Source organism: Zea mays, chromosome 8, assembly GCF_902167145.1.
Source record: "Zea mays cultivar B73 chromosome 8, Zm-B73-REFERENCE-NAM-5.0, whole genome shotgun sequence".
NCBI lineage: Eukaryota > Viridiplantae > Streptophyta > Magnoliopsida > Poales > Poaceae > Zea > Zea mays.
The window spans coordinates 14,502,427-14,516,120 of NC_050103.1; the positions used below are offsets into that span (position 1 = coordinate 14,502,427).

Consider the following 13,694-nt stretch of genomic DNA (forward strand, 5'->3'; position numbering starts at 1 on the left):
GCCCCTGACCCATGACCTCGCGTGTGAGGGCGGGAGAGCGTGCGGGGCTAGGGTTTCCGTGGGCGATGGAAGCAGCGGCGATGGCAGTGCTGTCGTTTGCATCTGCCTCGACTTCCTCGGCCCGATCTCGCCATCTACCAGCGCCGCCTAGGTTTGTCTCTCCTCTCCTGCAGTGCTGAAGTTTTGCATGTGTGGGTTGGTGTGTGGTATTTGACTGGCTGTTTTGTTTGTGGTGTGGGGTAGGTGGGTTTGCGACATTTTTTTAGGAAACGGCTTGGTTTCATTTCTGGTTGTTTTTAGAATAAGGATAGTGGATTTGTCAACACTAGACTTGATTCCATAAAAAATTGACAGAATCAGAATAACTACCGTGCTTTCAGCTAGACTGCACATTTTTTTCTGTAAGGTTGCACTATTTTTTCCCTAGATAACTTTTATGTTGAAATGGTTTAGTTCTGAAGCTGTCATTGTTAGATAATAACAAGGCAAATAGTTGGTTGGTCAATGCAGATAGACTTTTAATTGTCTACCTAGATGACTTTGAAATTGCCTTGATTTGTAAAGCACACGTTTTGGTGAAAGTCAAGAAACTAGAACTACTGGTTCCGATATGTGGCAGATATACCACATTCTAGAAAGTACAGAGAAGAAGCAATCCTATTTGCCGGAAGGTTTCAGAGATGAATTTAGATGTAATGCCAGATCGTGTCTTGCATATTACTTGCACATTTGTTGTCTTAAGTAACCAATGCACGATGTACTTTTAATTCCTTTTCCTGCTCCTGACCTTAATTTGGCCGACGTGTTAATCTATAGATGCTGAAATGACGACTGAGAAGCTTCAAGGGGATGTGAAGTCAGACGTTGAAAAGATCTTGCACAAGGGCTGAGGCCTCCTTGGGAAAGCGAAAGAAGAATTCGGAAGCCACTTTGATGGTTGTTTCCATTCTTCAAAGGAACTAGGTAAACTTCACTGATTAATAGTGGCTTCAAAGAAAAAAAAAGAGACTGAAATTGCAACATTCCATCAATGTGGTTTGGATAGTTCTCATGATAAATTGCAACATTCTCATGACAAAAAAATAGAGCCAATAATGATGAAACCTCTGGTGACAAAACTAAGAAACTCGTTGAAGTTCTCATGATAAATTCCCAAAACAGACCTGGTCTTTTGTTTCCAGAAGTACTGTACTGTAAACATCTCCATTTGAAATACACATGCAACAATTAGAAAGTGGAAGTAGTAGTCTTTTGTTTCCAAAAGGTATTACTGTTAACATCTTCATCTGAAATCGCAAGACAGTGCGGTCGTGCCCTTCGGTAGTTCGACATCGCATCCTCCACCTTCGTAAGGCGCCAGCTGCCGCGGCTGCGTGCCCCCTCCGCTCTTCGACAGTCCGGCGTCGCGCTGCTCCCTGTAAAGCTGGTGGTAGCGACAGTACTGAGATCACTGTTTGTTTGTTTGTTTTTACTTAGATGGTGGCATGCTAATATATGCTAGGAATTGTGGTGGGATGTGTCTACCCCAAAGCGAGATGTAAAAGGAGTTATGTTTGCTTGTTGGCATTGATATTATATTAAGGCGTGATGGAATGAATAGTGGAGTATGATTAATAGTTTGCCTCCCAACGCAAGAGGTGGTTCTTTAGTTCACTTCAAATTCAAATCAGTATTGATAGATGGACGATAGATACAGTTCGGATTAATTGATGCCATCAGGGTATTCTTGCGTCTTGCCATCGTTGTTGATAACAAAAGGTTGTGTTGTTCATGATTGCTGCCTTTTTGGTCCATACGTTCTCTTCTAGGCCTTGGGGCTTATATAGCTTCTGTTTTTCTTTAGCTAAGACAGATTTTGCTATACATTCTATCAAGTTTGTGTCTTCTCTTCAGTTTGTAGGAATATATTGCCTATCATGAGACGTGTAGGAATATTAGCATACCAGCTATTGGCGCCGATCCGGACGATGAGAACTAGCAGCGGTGCTCTCTGCGGGGCCGTACAGTCTGCGACCTGGCGTAGAGGTTGGGGTTCCTACTTGACGGACCAGACGGTCCGCGTGTGCGCAGCGGTGATGGAGTTCACCACTGGCGCCTAGATCTCGCTCCCAGAAGGGACCTGTCGGGGAGGAGAGATCCTAGGGTGTGCCTTGGGATCGGCAAACCACCTAAGACGCCTCTAAACATTTCTGAATAATTTCATTTTCTCTACAGATGCATACCATTTAGGTATAGAGCCAATAATAATGAAACCTCTTGTGACAAAACTAAGAAACTTGTGGAAGTTCTCAACTTCTCGTGATAAATACCCAAAGCGAACCTGGTCTTTTGTTCCAAAGGTAATGTACTGTAAACATCTCCATCTGAATGTATTGTAAGCACCGAGTAACTATTCAATGTTCCCTTCCTACTAAGCCCAGTACCTAAAAGTAACCCGTTCATGGATTACGACGAATAGTTTATATGTCGTCGCAACGCACAGACCCAGTACAAAATCATATGTTCATGGATCATAACGAATAGTTTATGTGCCGTTGCAACGCACGGGCTACATACTAGTAGTATATAACCTTACAACCGGCTTAAACACAAAAAATAAGAAATTTTATAAGAGAGACAAATAGGTCATATGTTAATAGCGAAGAGCTAACTACTATAGAAATGAGCTAAAAAGTAGGTTGCATTCAGCCGTCGACTATATTATTAACTTGCTTTTATCAAATTGTATCTTTAAGCGTCTCTAGTGCTTGAAGAACCACAACTATTTGAGTTGTAATAAAAAATCGTTTGCACATTCAAAGGGCAGCACACACTTATATTGTTGGTTGATTTACACGTAATTACCAGTTATTATTTCTAGGAACCCTCTATAACTCAATTTACATTCCTCACGTGCTTACAGCAGCAGATGCAAGTTTATCAAGACGTTGAATAAGTCACAAGTCCCAGGTCCTTCCGTCGATCAGCTGCAGAACAGAGTCTCCTTTGTTGGGTTTCCAGTGGTTGAATTTACTCTGGTCGATAAACGATGAGATCAGCAAACACATTACTAGACAGAATGGCCATCGATCCATCCATGTGTCAATGCACTGCGCCCTTACCCGTCAGCGATTTTGCAGAGGTACTCCCGTTGATCATCTCGCAGCGGCACATCGGTAAAATCTGCAGGTCGAGGGAAAAATGGTGCATGGTGACACTGCTGCTTTTGTGACCATGTCAAAGAAACAAGAACAGACTCATTTATCCAGTTTGGCTTTGCCTGCTTTTGCTCGTTATTGACTTGCAGAGGGGAACAGAAATTTGTTTGTGCCCCTTCTGCTGATGACAACTTTTTGAATCGGAGAAGGCACAGTTGCTGAGTTGCAGCAAGGGATGGATACCAGAATGAGATGCAAAAAAATCACTTGCCTGCCCCAGTTATGTCGGCACCTTTGAAAGAAGTGTTCCCAGTGGCAAGTGCCCCTTCTAAGTTGGCATTTGATAAGTTTGCCTGCAAAATGAAACGGGGCAAGACCAATCACGGTTCACGACCGAATCACCATGCTGGCAGAGTGATATCTATGGACAAACAGTTCAATCAGAGGGGAAAAGCATGAGGGGATTTGTTTCATGAAAAAATAAACATCGAGAGGAACATGAACGAAATGGGCTCAAAATATAAACGTCTGGTTTATGAGGATGAGGTCCTTGTCAGGCATTTTAAACAGGATGGAATACAGGCGCGTGCACTAGCATGCCTGAGGCCTTGTTCGTTTGTGTCGGATTGGTGGGTCGGAACGATTCCGAGCCGGATTGCTTCTCTAATTTATATAAACTTTGATTAACCGGAACGATTCCGGGTGCAATCCGATGTAACCGAACAAGGCCTGAATCGAATCTTGATGAAACCCAACCGAATTCATGAGCAATCCTGAACATTTTACCTTCGTTAAATTCGCCAGCGACAAATCAGCGCCTCTAAGATCAGCGTCAGAGAGATCAGCGCCTGAATCCGTCGGCCGGCAAACATACCCAGCACCAGCAGTAAGCCACAGTCACGAACTTTCCAATGACAAGAAACAAGAGACTGGAAGGAATCATCGAAGATGAAGCAGCAAGCAAGTTAAATACTTGTGAGGTCTGCATCGAAGAAGCTCGCGCCGAGCAGGTTCGCGCCTTTGAAGTTCGCCTGCCTCAGTATAGACTGCACCATCAAGAAGAGCAAGATTCAGCGAACATGAGCAAGACCCTGGCAAATGACGACATGTCTTGCAAGATTAGACGCGTTTCAAGCGAGGGTTCTTCTCATCGAGAAGGATGCGGTAAGAACCGTAAGGAAACTGCACATGCTAGGCAAGGTGAGAGTGGGACGTGAATTGGCAGTACCGTCTTGAAGTCCTGCTTGATGAGTGTCTGGCCGCTGAAGTCCTTGCCGGTGAGGTCCTGCCCCCGCGTCACCTGCTTCCCGTACGGTCCTCCTCCCTGCAGGCACGTACGGAGTACGCCACGCGCGCCGTCAACACCGACACCCCAATCCGCAGGAAGTTTGGGAGGACAGCAGAAACAAGGCAGTGGGGTGTAAACGGCGGACAATGAAAGCCACGGCGGGGTCGGCGGCGAGGAGCGAGGCGGCGACGAGCGCGGCGGCGCCGGCATTGGCGAGGCGGAAGTGCACGGAGGAGCGTACAGCCGTATACGGCGACGTCGCCGGTGGCGCGGCGCCGGCGAGGGCGGGTGGAGACGGCGCGAGCCTGAGGGCACCCAGGATGGCCATGGCCGTGAGTTTCAGTCTTTCAGAGCTGTCTGTTCCTGTTTCCTTCTAGGCTGCCGTGTGTCCATCCGCCTTATCTGTTTTGTGCTGCTGCTTGTGCTTGGGATTGGACGATTGGTCAGCCAAACCCACAATTCTCAAAAACAAAACAAACCACACACCCAAAAAAATAACCCAGTGGCACACACGTCACACGCTCCGCCTTATTACATTGGCAGCGGATCCTAATTCGTCTCAAATATATTTGCTATATTTTATCTATCACGTACAAAAAGGATCATTTTTCCAAAAAAAAAACACAAGTAAATGTATACAAACTCTACAACTTATATAACTATAACTGAGGCTTATGCTACGATCATGGGAGGAGAGAGAGGAGAGGTTGACGACGACGATGGCAGCGCCAAGAGAGGGGTTAACAACGACAGCGACGAGGACACGAGCGAAGGGGAGGGAACACTAGGGCAATGGGTCAAGGGAGGGAGAGGGGATGCAGGATGACCCAAATAACATTGTCTATTAAATTTGAGTAAGGGATTGATGATTATCCAACGATCTAAACATTAATTTTGATGGTGTGTTAAGTTTGAGTGCAATTTGTTTGATGGATTTAGTGGAGGTTATGAGTGTGGGATTGATTTGGTTATGTGGATTTTGCAAAGTTTAAACTAGTGGATTGAACGGGTGGATTATATAGTGCTATAGATAAGCTAGGTGTCGCAGTAACAACACAACTATAACCTCTATAACACAATTTGTTACTATAATACCTTTTGTAAAAAATTATAATTAATAAGGTTATGCCCAATAGACCGTGTTGTCGTGCATATATGTGTGCAAAATACCGTTTTGCACTGCTTATAGAATAGAGTTTGAAATTAATAGGTGGAATGAGTTTACACTTTGAGAGTGGAATTAGTGTGCAAAACACCGTTTTGCAAAATATAAGTTTACACTTTGAGAGTGAAATTAGTATGTATCATTTATGCCAATTTGCTAGCTAGCGTCAATCGTATGGTTGTTATAACTCATAAGACCGTGTCTAGCAGGTTATCCATATGATCATCCAAAATACTATTTTGCACTGTAGAATGCACTGCTCGTAGAGTGAAGTTCGAAATAGGTGATGTGATGGGAGAGAAGATGAATAAGCTGTTGGAGATAGTATAAGAAAAATTTCCTTCAAAGAAACAACATTAGCACAACTAGTTTGACAATAATATGCCCCTAGTTACAACTACTTGAAGCTTAATCCAACAAGAGAAAGCTTTACACAATTCAAGTATAAAGGATATCTACTACACTAAGCACTAATACCAGAATTGATCCACTAACAAAACCATTAGCTACGAACAACTAAAACAAGGGAAATAAGCTAGAGATCTAGACTAGAACATCTATACAATAAACTTACTACACAACAGTAAAGCAAAAGTATAGAGAGCTCAAGCCACATAAGTAGAGACACAATATTTATCCTCATGGTTCAGTGACCCGCGTGACACCTCAAATGTTACCCACACGTTGAGTGGCAACTTAAGTATCAAACAAGATATATCAGATAGTGTTCGCATGCTCTAGTTAAATCTTGCAAGTGTTGATCAAGAGATGGTGTGAAACATTTTTTAATGAGGAGAACTAAAACTTTTTAAACATAATGGGAAAACTATTTCGCTTAAATGTCAACTTGTTTTAAAAAATGTACACGAGTAGTGTTAATCATGTCTCATATAGCACATGACATAAACATGAACCTTTTTGGTCTTATGAAAAATTGTAGATTGTTTGGAATCAAAATGCCACATAAAATGAGGAGCTCCAGCTTGTTTTAATTGTTTTACCCAAGTTAGTCAAAACATGTGATGTCAAACCTTGCATTCATGCTTAAATAACTCTAGATTCACTCTATAATAAAAATTAGTAGGGTTTATGTTTCAAAAATACGAGAAAGTACCTAAAACATCTAAAACCCTAGTACACCCCCTTTCTTGATCCTCATGTAACTCCAAGTGTTGTCGACCGTAAAGCTATCTCTAGCAGAAGTTGCATGCGGATGCGTATTTGAACGATCATTGTACGAATGCAAGAGCGCAAACGAGAGGACGTTTCCTGCAGAGCGTGTAACAGACGTGACGCAGAGGAGATAAAAACCATGGATTTGGACTATGGGGAGGTTAAGCACATTTTTCACATCATCATTCATGATCTGCTGGAACAGATAGACAATTGCTTGCGAGCACGTAAAAGGTAAAATGCACATATATTTGTCCGCTTGGGACTTTTGCTAGAGATAGTTTAAGGAAGAGCAAGGGCCACAAAGAAAGAAGAAAGAGTAGATGGTAAAAGATACACATTACATGCCCTTTCTCTCACGTGATGTTACATAAATAATTATTTTAAAATTTTGAAAAGTAGGTTTGTAATGACATGCTTGAAATTACCCAGGCTATCTCTAAGAGCATCTCCACTAATCCAAAAAAACTCCAAAAATTAATTTAAAATGTTAGTAATAAAAAAATTACGCTCCCACAACTTCTTAAATAAGGTCCAAATATACCATTTTTCTAAATATTTTTATTTAATCTCTAAACTTAGACATTTGCTTCGCACTTTCAATAGCCTATATCGCCCATTAATCACATTGTGAAATAACTTATCTGTCATTATTGAATTTGCATCCGCGCATAAATAATGCACTTTAAATGATTTAAGTTGTAGAAATGTTAAATTTATCATCAGGTTAGTATAATTTAAAAATATTTAACGACCTAAAATTAAAAATTGTTAGAGGCTAGCAACTTGATAAATCAGTTTTTAAAGAGTTTTTTTAACTCTTATATTCAAACTTTACTATATAGTACTATCTCTGTTCTTAAATATTTATCACTCGCTAGTTTATTTTTGAGTCAAAACGATAAAGGGAGTACTGTACTAGAACGGTCTTAACAAAAAAATATGTTTACATCCTAGCGACGAGGAAATTTTTGCCATTATAAAACACGGCACATTTAGTTTCGTAGAAATGGAGACGTTGGGGAAAGATTCGACGATATAAAAATACACAGGAACGCGTAGCCGACAAAATAGACTCAAAATCTTTATTAGCCACCGAGGAGAACAATTAAACTTCCTCGCCGTCGGTGCTTAGGCCCACCGTCCAAATCAGGTGGCCTCGCCGCGGGCGGTGGTTGCGCGGGCTCTGCCGGTTCCTCGGGCTCTTTGCTCCACCGGAGGCTCTGCCGGTGCCTCGGGCTCTTTGCTCCACCGGAGACTAGGGCCTCGTACGGGATGCTGGAGGCTGGGACGTCACCGAGCAGCTCGACGGGAAAGCTTCTACATCTGCTTCTCTCGTCCCCTCCGCCACGCCGAGGTGGCGGAACATCGTCTATCCTATATTCGCATGTAGGAATCAATCATCCGAGCTCAAATCAACCAACAGCACCTATGCTCCTCGTGACATCATCCCCTGGAGATGGTACGCTGCAGCTCCTCTCCCGCTGCACAAAACTTGTTCATGTCCATCGTCCCTCGTCCCTCTCCTCCAGACCACGCCCAAATCACCACGATTCTACACTGTTCCAGACCACTTCCCGAAGTCGAATTTCCCCGAGCACAACTCGTTTCCAAATTCCAATCGCTCGAAACCCAGTGTAAATTTCATTTTTTATGGCGTGTTCGGTTAGCTCTCAATCCATGTGTATTGAGTGAGATTGGATGAGTTTTAATCCCAAAAAGTCTAACTTCTTCTCATTTTTTTTTCAATCTCATCCAATCCATATGTATTGGGAATAACCGAACAAGCCCTTACATGGAAATTGACACCGTCATTTTTTTACCGTACGTCATATAAAGAGCCAAATTTACATCGAATATCAAATAGAAAAGACTTATATTTTGGGGAACATATCTATTGCTCAAAGGGGTACGGTGTTCAAGTGCACTTTTTAAATTTGATATATTCATCTCACATCCAGCGGCTGCAGTTAATTTGATTAAGAACCCTCCCACCAAGTGAAGAAGGTGAAAGAGATTGTTTGTAAAATTGGTGCTTCTGTTAGATTAGATGTTGGATGGACGTTCCAGATTTAAAATGTGTACGTGAGTACCGTACCTCTTTGAGCACCGGATACGATTACGTGAGATGTGAGATGAATGCATCAGATTTAAAAAGTGCACTTGAAACTGTACCTGTTTGAGTACCAGATATGTTATATGTGTATTTCCATGTCATTGAATCCCTCCTCAACATCTTCGTTTCGACGAAGTCGAATGTGTCGTGTTTTATAATGTCAAAAATCTCAGCGACGAGGGGCAACAGTTTTCTCGAAGAAGGGAAGGCAGCCTCTTCCTCGTCGCCGGCGACGTCACCCTCAGCGGCTATCAGGGATGCCGGTCAGGGTGGTAGATACCGCCACGCCTTCCTCCCAGCCCTCCCCAGGTTCCCTTACCCTCCTCGCATCCTCCATCTCCAATAAATACGCTATGCGCATCAGGTCCGCTTTATACGATCAGGTCTAGATCTTATCGGATTATCGTTTTTTTTTGTTGCCTGGGCGTGATGTGATTTCGTTGGATTACTGTTGGAAGCTATTTTTTCTGATCTAGATTGGCCTAAAAGCAACTCCAAGAAGGAGTTCTAAACTTGAGCCTTAAAATTTGTATTAGGACCTTTTGATTTATTTAGGATCTCCAACAACCAGGCCTTAAAATCAGGATACCCAGCTGGGATCCTTACCCAGCTTCCATCTTCTCTGCACGAGGCAACGCGCTTTTTTCTAGCATATCCTTCTCGTCAGCTACGCATTCGTTCGCAATCGGCCGCATGAGGCCCACATCATCCTTCCTCAAGGGCTGCACAGTTAAGCGCGACGGCTGCACACGGCTGCAAGGTACAGCTCGACGGCTGCTGGTAGGGGCATCACCGCATCATCCCTGCACGGTAGGCTCTTGACCCCTGCACAATACGGCTGGAGGGCTACGAGACGAGTGGTGGCGGAGTCTGCTCGCTGGAGGTTGGGCGCGTGGACGAGGTGAATAGTTCATTTAGAACCTGCTGCAGATTTGCAACAAGTAAGCAGTGTGTTGATCAAGTGTATTTTGCATTGTAACCGTTATATGATGCGATATATGATAGCTTAGAAATAATATTTTATATTGCCATATGTGCACTGCAGAAACATGTATGCAACTAGGAGATCTATGATCCATCTCGAAGATGAAGAATTAGATGATGAACTTGACCACCTCATGCTTCTCATGATGGGTGAATATCGGAAGAGGAAGCATAAGCAGCGAAAGAAGCATCGAGGTTCAGTTTTTGGACACAAGGTTTACAATCAAAATAGAGATGAACACGGTATGAAATTATACCTTGACTATTTTGCTGAGCACCCAACATATCCTGAGAAGATGTTCCGACGCCGTTTTCTAATGAGTTCCTCTCTTTTCAAACGGATAGCTAAAGCTGTTGAACAACATACCTCTAGATTCTTGTCGAATTGCATCTATGGCAGTGTTTAGCGAGGAGCTTCACGACCCTTTCGTGGCTGTTCCGGCTTTCTTTGATCCATGCGATGGAGTTTGACGACGGAAGAGATGGGCTTGCCGGCAGGTGGGAGCAGGGCGCGCCGACGAGATGGCAGCCCTGTGCGCCAACGAGGGACGAACGTGGCCGGGAGGAAGCGCACAAACTCTGGAGGGCAGCCTTGTTCACCGATGAGTGACGGCCGTGGACGGAGAGACGAGACGTGCGGGCATCGGTGCGCGGTGGCGAGTCACCAAGATGAGCGGAGAGGTGGGGAGCACGGGAAATGCGCCGGCGGCTCATGTCTGTGGGCAGAGATGCCGTGGCCCCGACATATGGCGGCTGCGGATCAGGGGCGCAGAAGCCCTATCACTGAAGGGAGATGAGGATTTCCTGAACGGTTTGGTAGTTGAGATACTAGAATAGGACCTCTGTACGAGGTTGTATATTTAGGACCTTTAGGTTGGAGTCCTATATAAATTTGATTATTGTTGGAAGCTATTTTTAGTCCTCAACCCTTTAATTTAAGATAAGGCCCAGTTTAGCACCTTTGTTGGAGTTGCTCTAAGTTACCTTGAGTTTGACTGGCTGCAGTTTGATCCTTTCTATCAGCTAAATTACTGTGTCCAAAACTTAAGCGTCAGCTGGGGGTAGTCAGCAGTGAGTCTTGATGCTTTTGAGCCTTGGAATTTTTTTTTGCGTTTTGGTTCCAAATTCAGTTGGAAGCTTCTCCCTGATAACGTAGTGTTGCTAATATTTGCATGTGTTTGATCATTCATGTGTAATGACAGTGCTCGGCGTCCGAAATCATGGTCCGTTACTCATGAGATTGTGACTTGAGTGTGACAACATTTCTGCTCATGCTGTATTGTTTGCTGGTTCTTAGAAAACCAATTGTTGCCATGTTGATGGAAGTTCTAGTTAATCCGAAAACATATAGTGGTTTTTCCTTATGGGAATCTAATTAGTTTTTGTAGAATTTATTAACATGAATTTTCCTTTCTTTTTTTCCTTTTCAGTTACAACTGCTTCGGTGATGCTTTTCTAAGTTCAATAGTTTGACATGTCATACTCATTACAATATTCGTTGCAGGGCAAGAAGCAAATACTGGACACCCATCTCCTCCTAGCTGTTCACTCTTAAGTGCTGGAAGAGTAAGTGCTTTTGTTCTTTCAATTGAAATTTTGACTAAGAACGTCACTGTTGTGGTCCGGTAAGGTTCATGTGTACATATCACTGGTTTTGTTACAGTTGTATTATTAACTGCTATCTTCCACAATTTCCTTTCAGTATGGTACATGTGTACATATCACTGATTTTGTTACAGCTATGTTATTAACTGCTATCTTCCTCAATTTCCTTTTATAAAGCAAATAGGAGTTCACCATTTTGTCTTCATCTCTACTAATGCCAATTGCCAACTACTGCTGCTCCTAGCTCCCATTTCTATTCTATATTCTACGAATTTCACGATTATTGCTTATCATCATTTTGCTTTTCTGCTTCTTTTTTTTGTTTTCCGTGTTTGTGTGTGTGTGTTGGGTAGGAAAGGCAGGATCGTTGTTGGATGTGTGCTGTCAAGTAACTGTAGTTCCGCTTATCTTCCAGTTTCCATTTTATGTTCTGGGGCATAGGTTATGGTTTTCACAGTAAATTGTGCAAAATGTAGCTGTATTCTTGTATATAGCTCACGCTACTACTAATGAGCATTGTGTCATCTTTATGATTGAAGCCAGAAGGGTTGCCATTGACTAAATTTGCTTGTATCTTTCTTTCAGTCTTTTGCTGGAACTCAAAATGTTTCAAGCCTGCAGAAGGATGAAGCATGGAAAGTGAATGTACGCATCCATGGTTGTGATCTTGATCAGGGTTATCTATGTGGAACGATGGAAGCGCTTAATGTTCCATTAGCAGATACACCTGTGAGTACATTTGTTCTTCCACTTTGAATCTGAAATCTAATGTTATCCATTGAAGACAATATTAGTTATAGGTTTGCTAAATAAATAATTGTGCACCATCAAATTTTTAAAAGTTAACTGAGAATTAAATGTGTTGCCACTTGACAGAGTGCAAGACTGGATTTAAAAATACAGAAAAAATGATGTGTTTAACCTCATGTATTTGTTCTGTCGGTAGGTTGTGACTTTCTGGGAGGGGGAGATAGTGGATGCTAAAAATTACACATTTTTCACTGGAAAGTGGGAGGCATCGTGAGTATCGATGTTTTATGCCTCATACCATCTCTGTTTATGTCCTGGTGACTTACAGCATTCCAAACTTACATGTGAAAACATCTTACTTACACTGTTTGCAGACCAGAGGATGATATAAGACATTGGTCCAAGTTCCCATCATTTACACCTCTTCTGGTAATTGGTTACCTAACTTGGTATTGTTCATCATCTTGAATCTATTGATGATTTGCTTTTATGCCCTTCCTTCAGGGTCAGATTGAGACAGATGGTGGCAAGTCTCTGGACTTTAGCAACTATCCTTATATATTTATGGTATGGGATTACCTGACCACAGACCACCTGTTCATTTGTTTATATCTAAGCATTTTGTTTACCATTTCTCTGATGCTACATGTAGAGATGGAAAGAGCAATATTTTGTCAATGTTGGAGTCGACTGTGGGTTAACCATCGCTGGTTTCTACTACGTCTGCTTTTCTTGTAGCGATGGCTCCATCAGTGGATTTTATTATGATCCAAATAGCAGGTAATGAACATTTTTCTGCCATTTATTTGTTGCGAATAATAATGGTTTGCGATCAAATTCATTATCGGAGAAGGTAGGCTGGTGTAAACACTTCTTTTTTTTCTCTTCATGTGCAGTCCATTTCAGAAGCTCGAGCTGAAGTGTACCAATGAGAAAAAATCCGGGTTCACCTTTTCATCCTACGAGCTGCAGTGACAGGACACAGATGTCCTCGACAGACAACTTTCTGTTAGCATATAGTGTGTGTACTGAACTCGTACTCCCTAATGAAAGGAATGAGTGGTCGTTTACGTAACAGTTTGTTTTCTAGCAAGACGAAGCAAACTGTCACTTTGTAATCTGCAGAAGCATCCTGTCCTTTCTAAAATCTACCTTTTGTATTACGTTTCTATTCCACAATTGTTATCTGCAATTGGGGATTTCTATTTATGATATACACATTGTGCGTGGTTCCTGATTAAATGGGTCGTGAATACATGTTTCTGATACAAATCATGGTGCCAAGCTTTACTGAAGGTGAAACTTCATCAAGGTCGCTGATTGCTTTCTCTCACTCAAGTTCCTGGTGCAAAAGCTGTGGAGACCTTCCTGCAGCTATTGTATGTTTTCACCTGTGACAGTTCTATATGAGCAAGATAAACTTGGGGCATGTTCTTCGCCTTTGCCTTCAGCTTCTTGACATTGCAAGGTAAAGGA

General features: G+C 42.5%; 2 protein-coding genes across 5 annotated transcripts; one reads left to right on the top strand and one right to left on the bottom strand.

The window, feature by feature from the left end:
• Positions 1–2,744: 2,744 nt before the first annotated feature.
• LOC103634821 (thylakoid lumenal 15 kDa protein 1, chloroplastic) lies at positions 2,745–4,841 on the bottom strand. The gene is made up of 7 exons (XM_008657408.4): positions 4,571–4,841; positions 4,366–4,461; positions 4,111–4,183; positions 3,924–3,985; positions 3,409–3,490; positions 3,102–3,162; positions 2,745–3,014 (listed from the first exon to the last, which is right to left on the bottom strand). Exons 1-7 carry the CDS (start codon positions 4,751–4,753, stop codon positions 2,963–2,965), a joined length of 609 nt encoding a protein of 202 aa, XP_008655630.1. The 5' UTR covers positions 4,754–4,841; the 3' UTR covers positions 2,745–2,962.
• Positions 4,842–9,026: 4,185 nt separating this feature from the next.
• On the top strand, positions 9,027–13,460 carry LOC100273651 (uncharacterized). 4 transcript variants are annotated; one of them, XM_008656366.4, is made up of 10 exons: positions 9,027–9,188; positions 9,600–9,820; positions 9,925–10,106; positions 11,368–11,429; positions 12,054–12,197; positions 12,415–12,488; positions 12,593–12,647; positions 12,723–12,785; positions 12,871–12,998; positions 13,115–13,460. In XM_008656366.4, exons 3-10 carry the CDS (start codon positions 9,929–9,931, stop codon positions 13,191–13,193), a joined length of 783 nt encoding a protein of 260 aa, XP_008654588.1. In that variant the 5' UTR covers positions 9,027–9,188; positions 9,600–9,820; positions 9,925–9,928; the 3' UTR covers positions 13,194–13,460. The 4 variants fall into 4 exon arrangements, with proteins under 4 accessions (XP_008654588.1, XP_035817235.1, NP_001266494.2 ...); XM_035961342.1 differs by having other exon boundaries at positions 9,610–9,820; NM_001148065.3 differs by having other exon boundaries at positions 9,087–9,820.
• Positions 13,461–13,694: the final 234 nt, after the last annotated feature.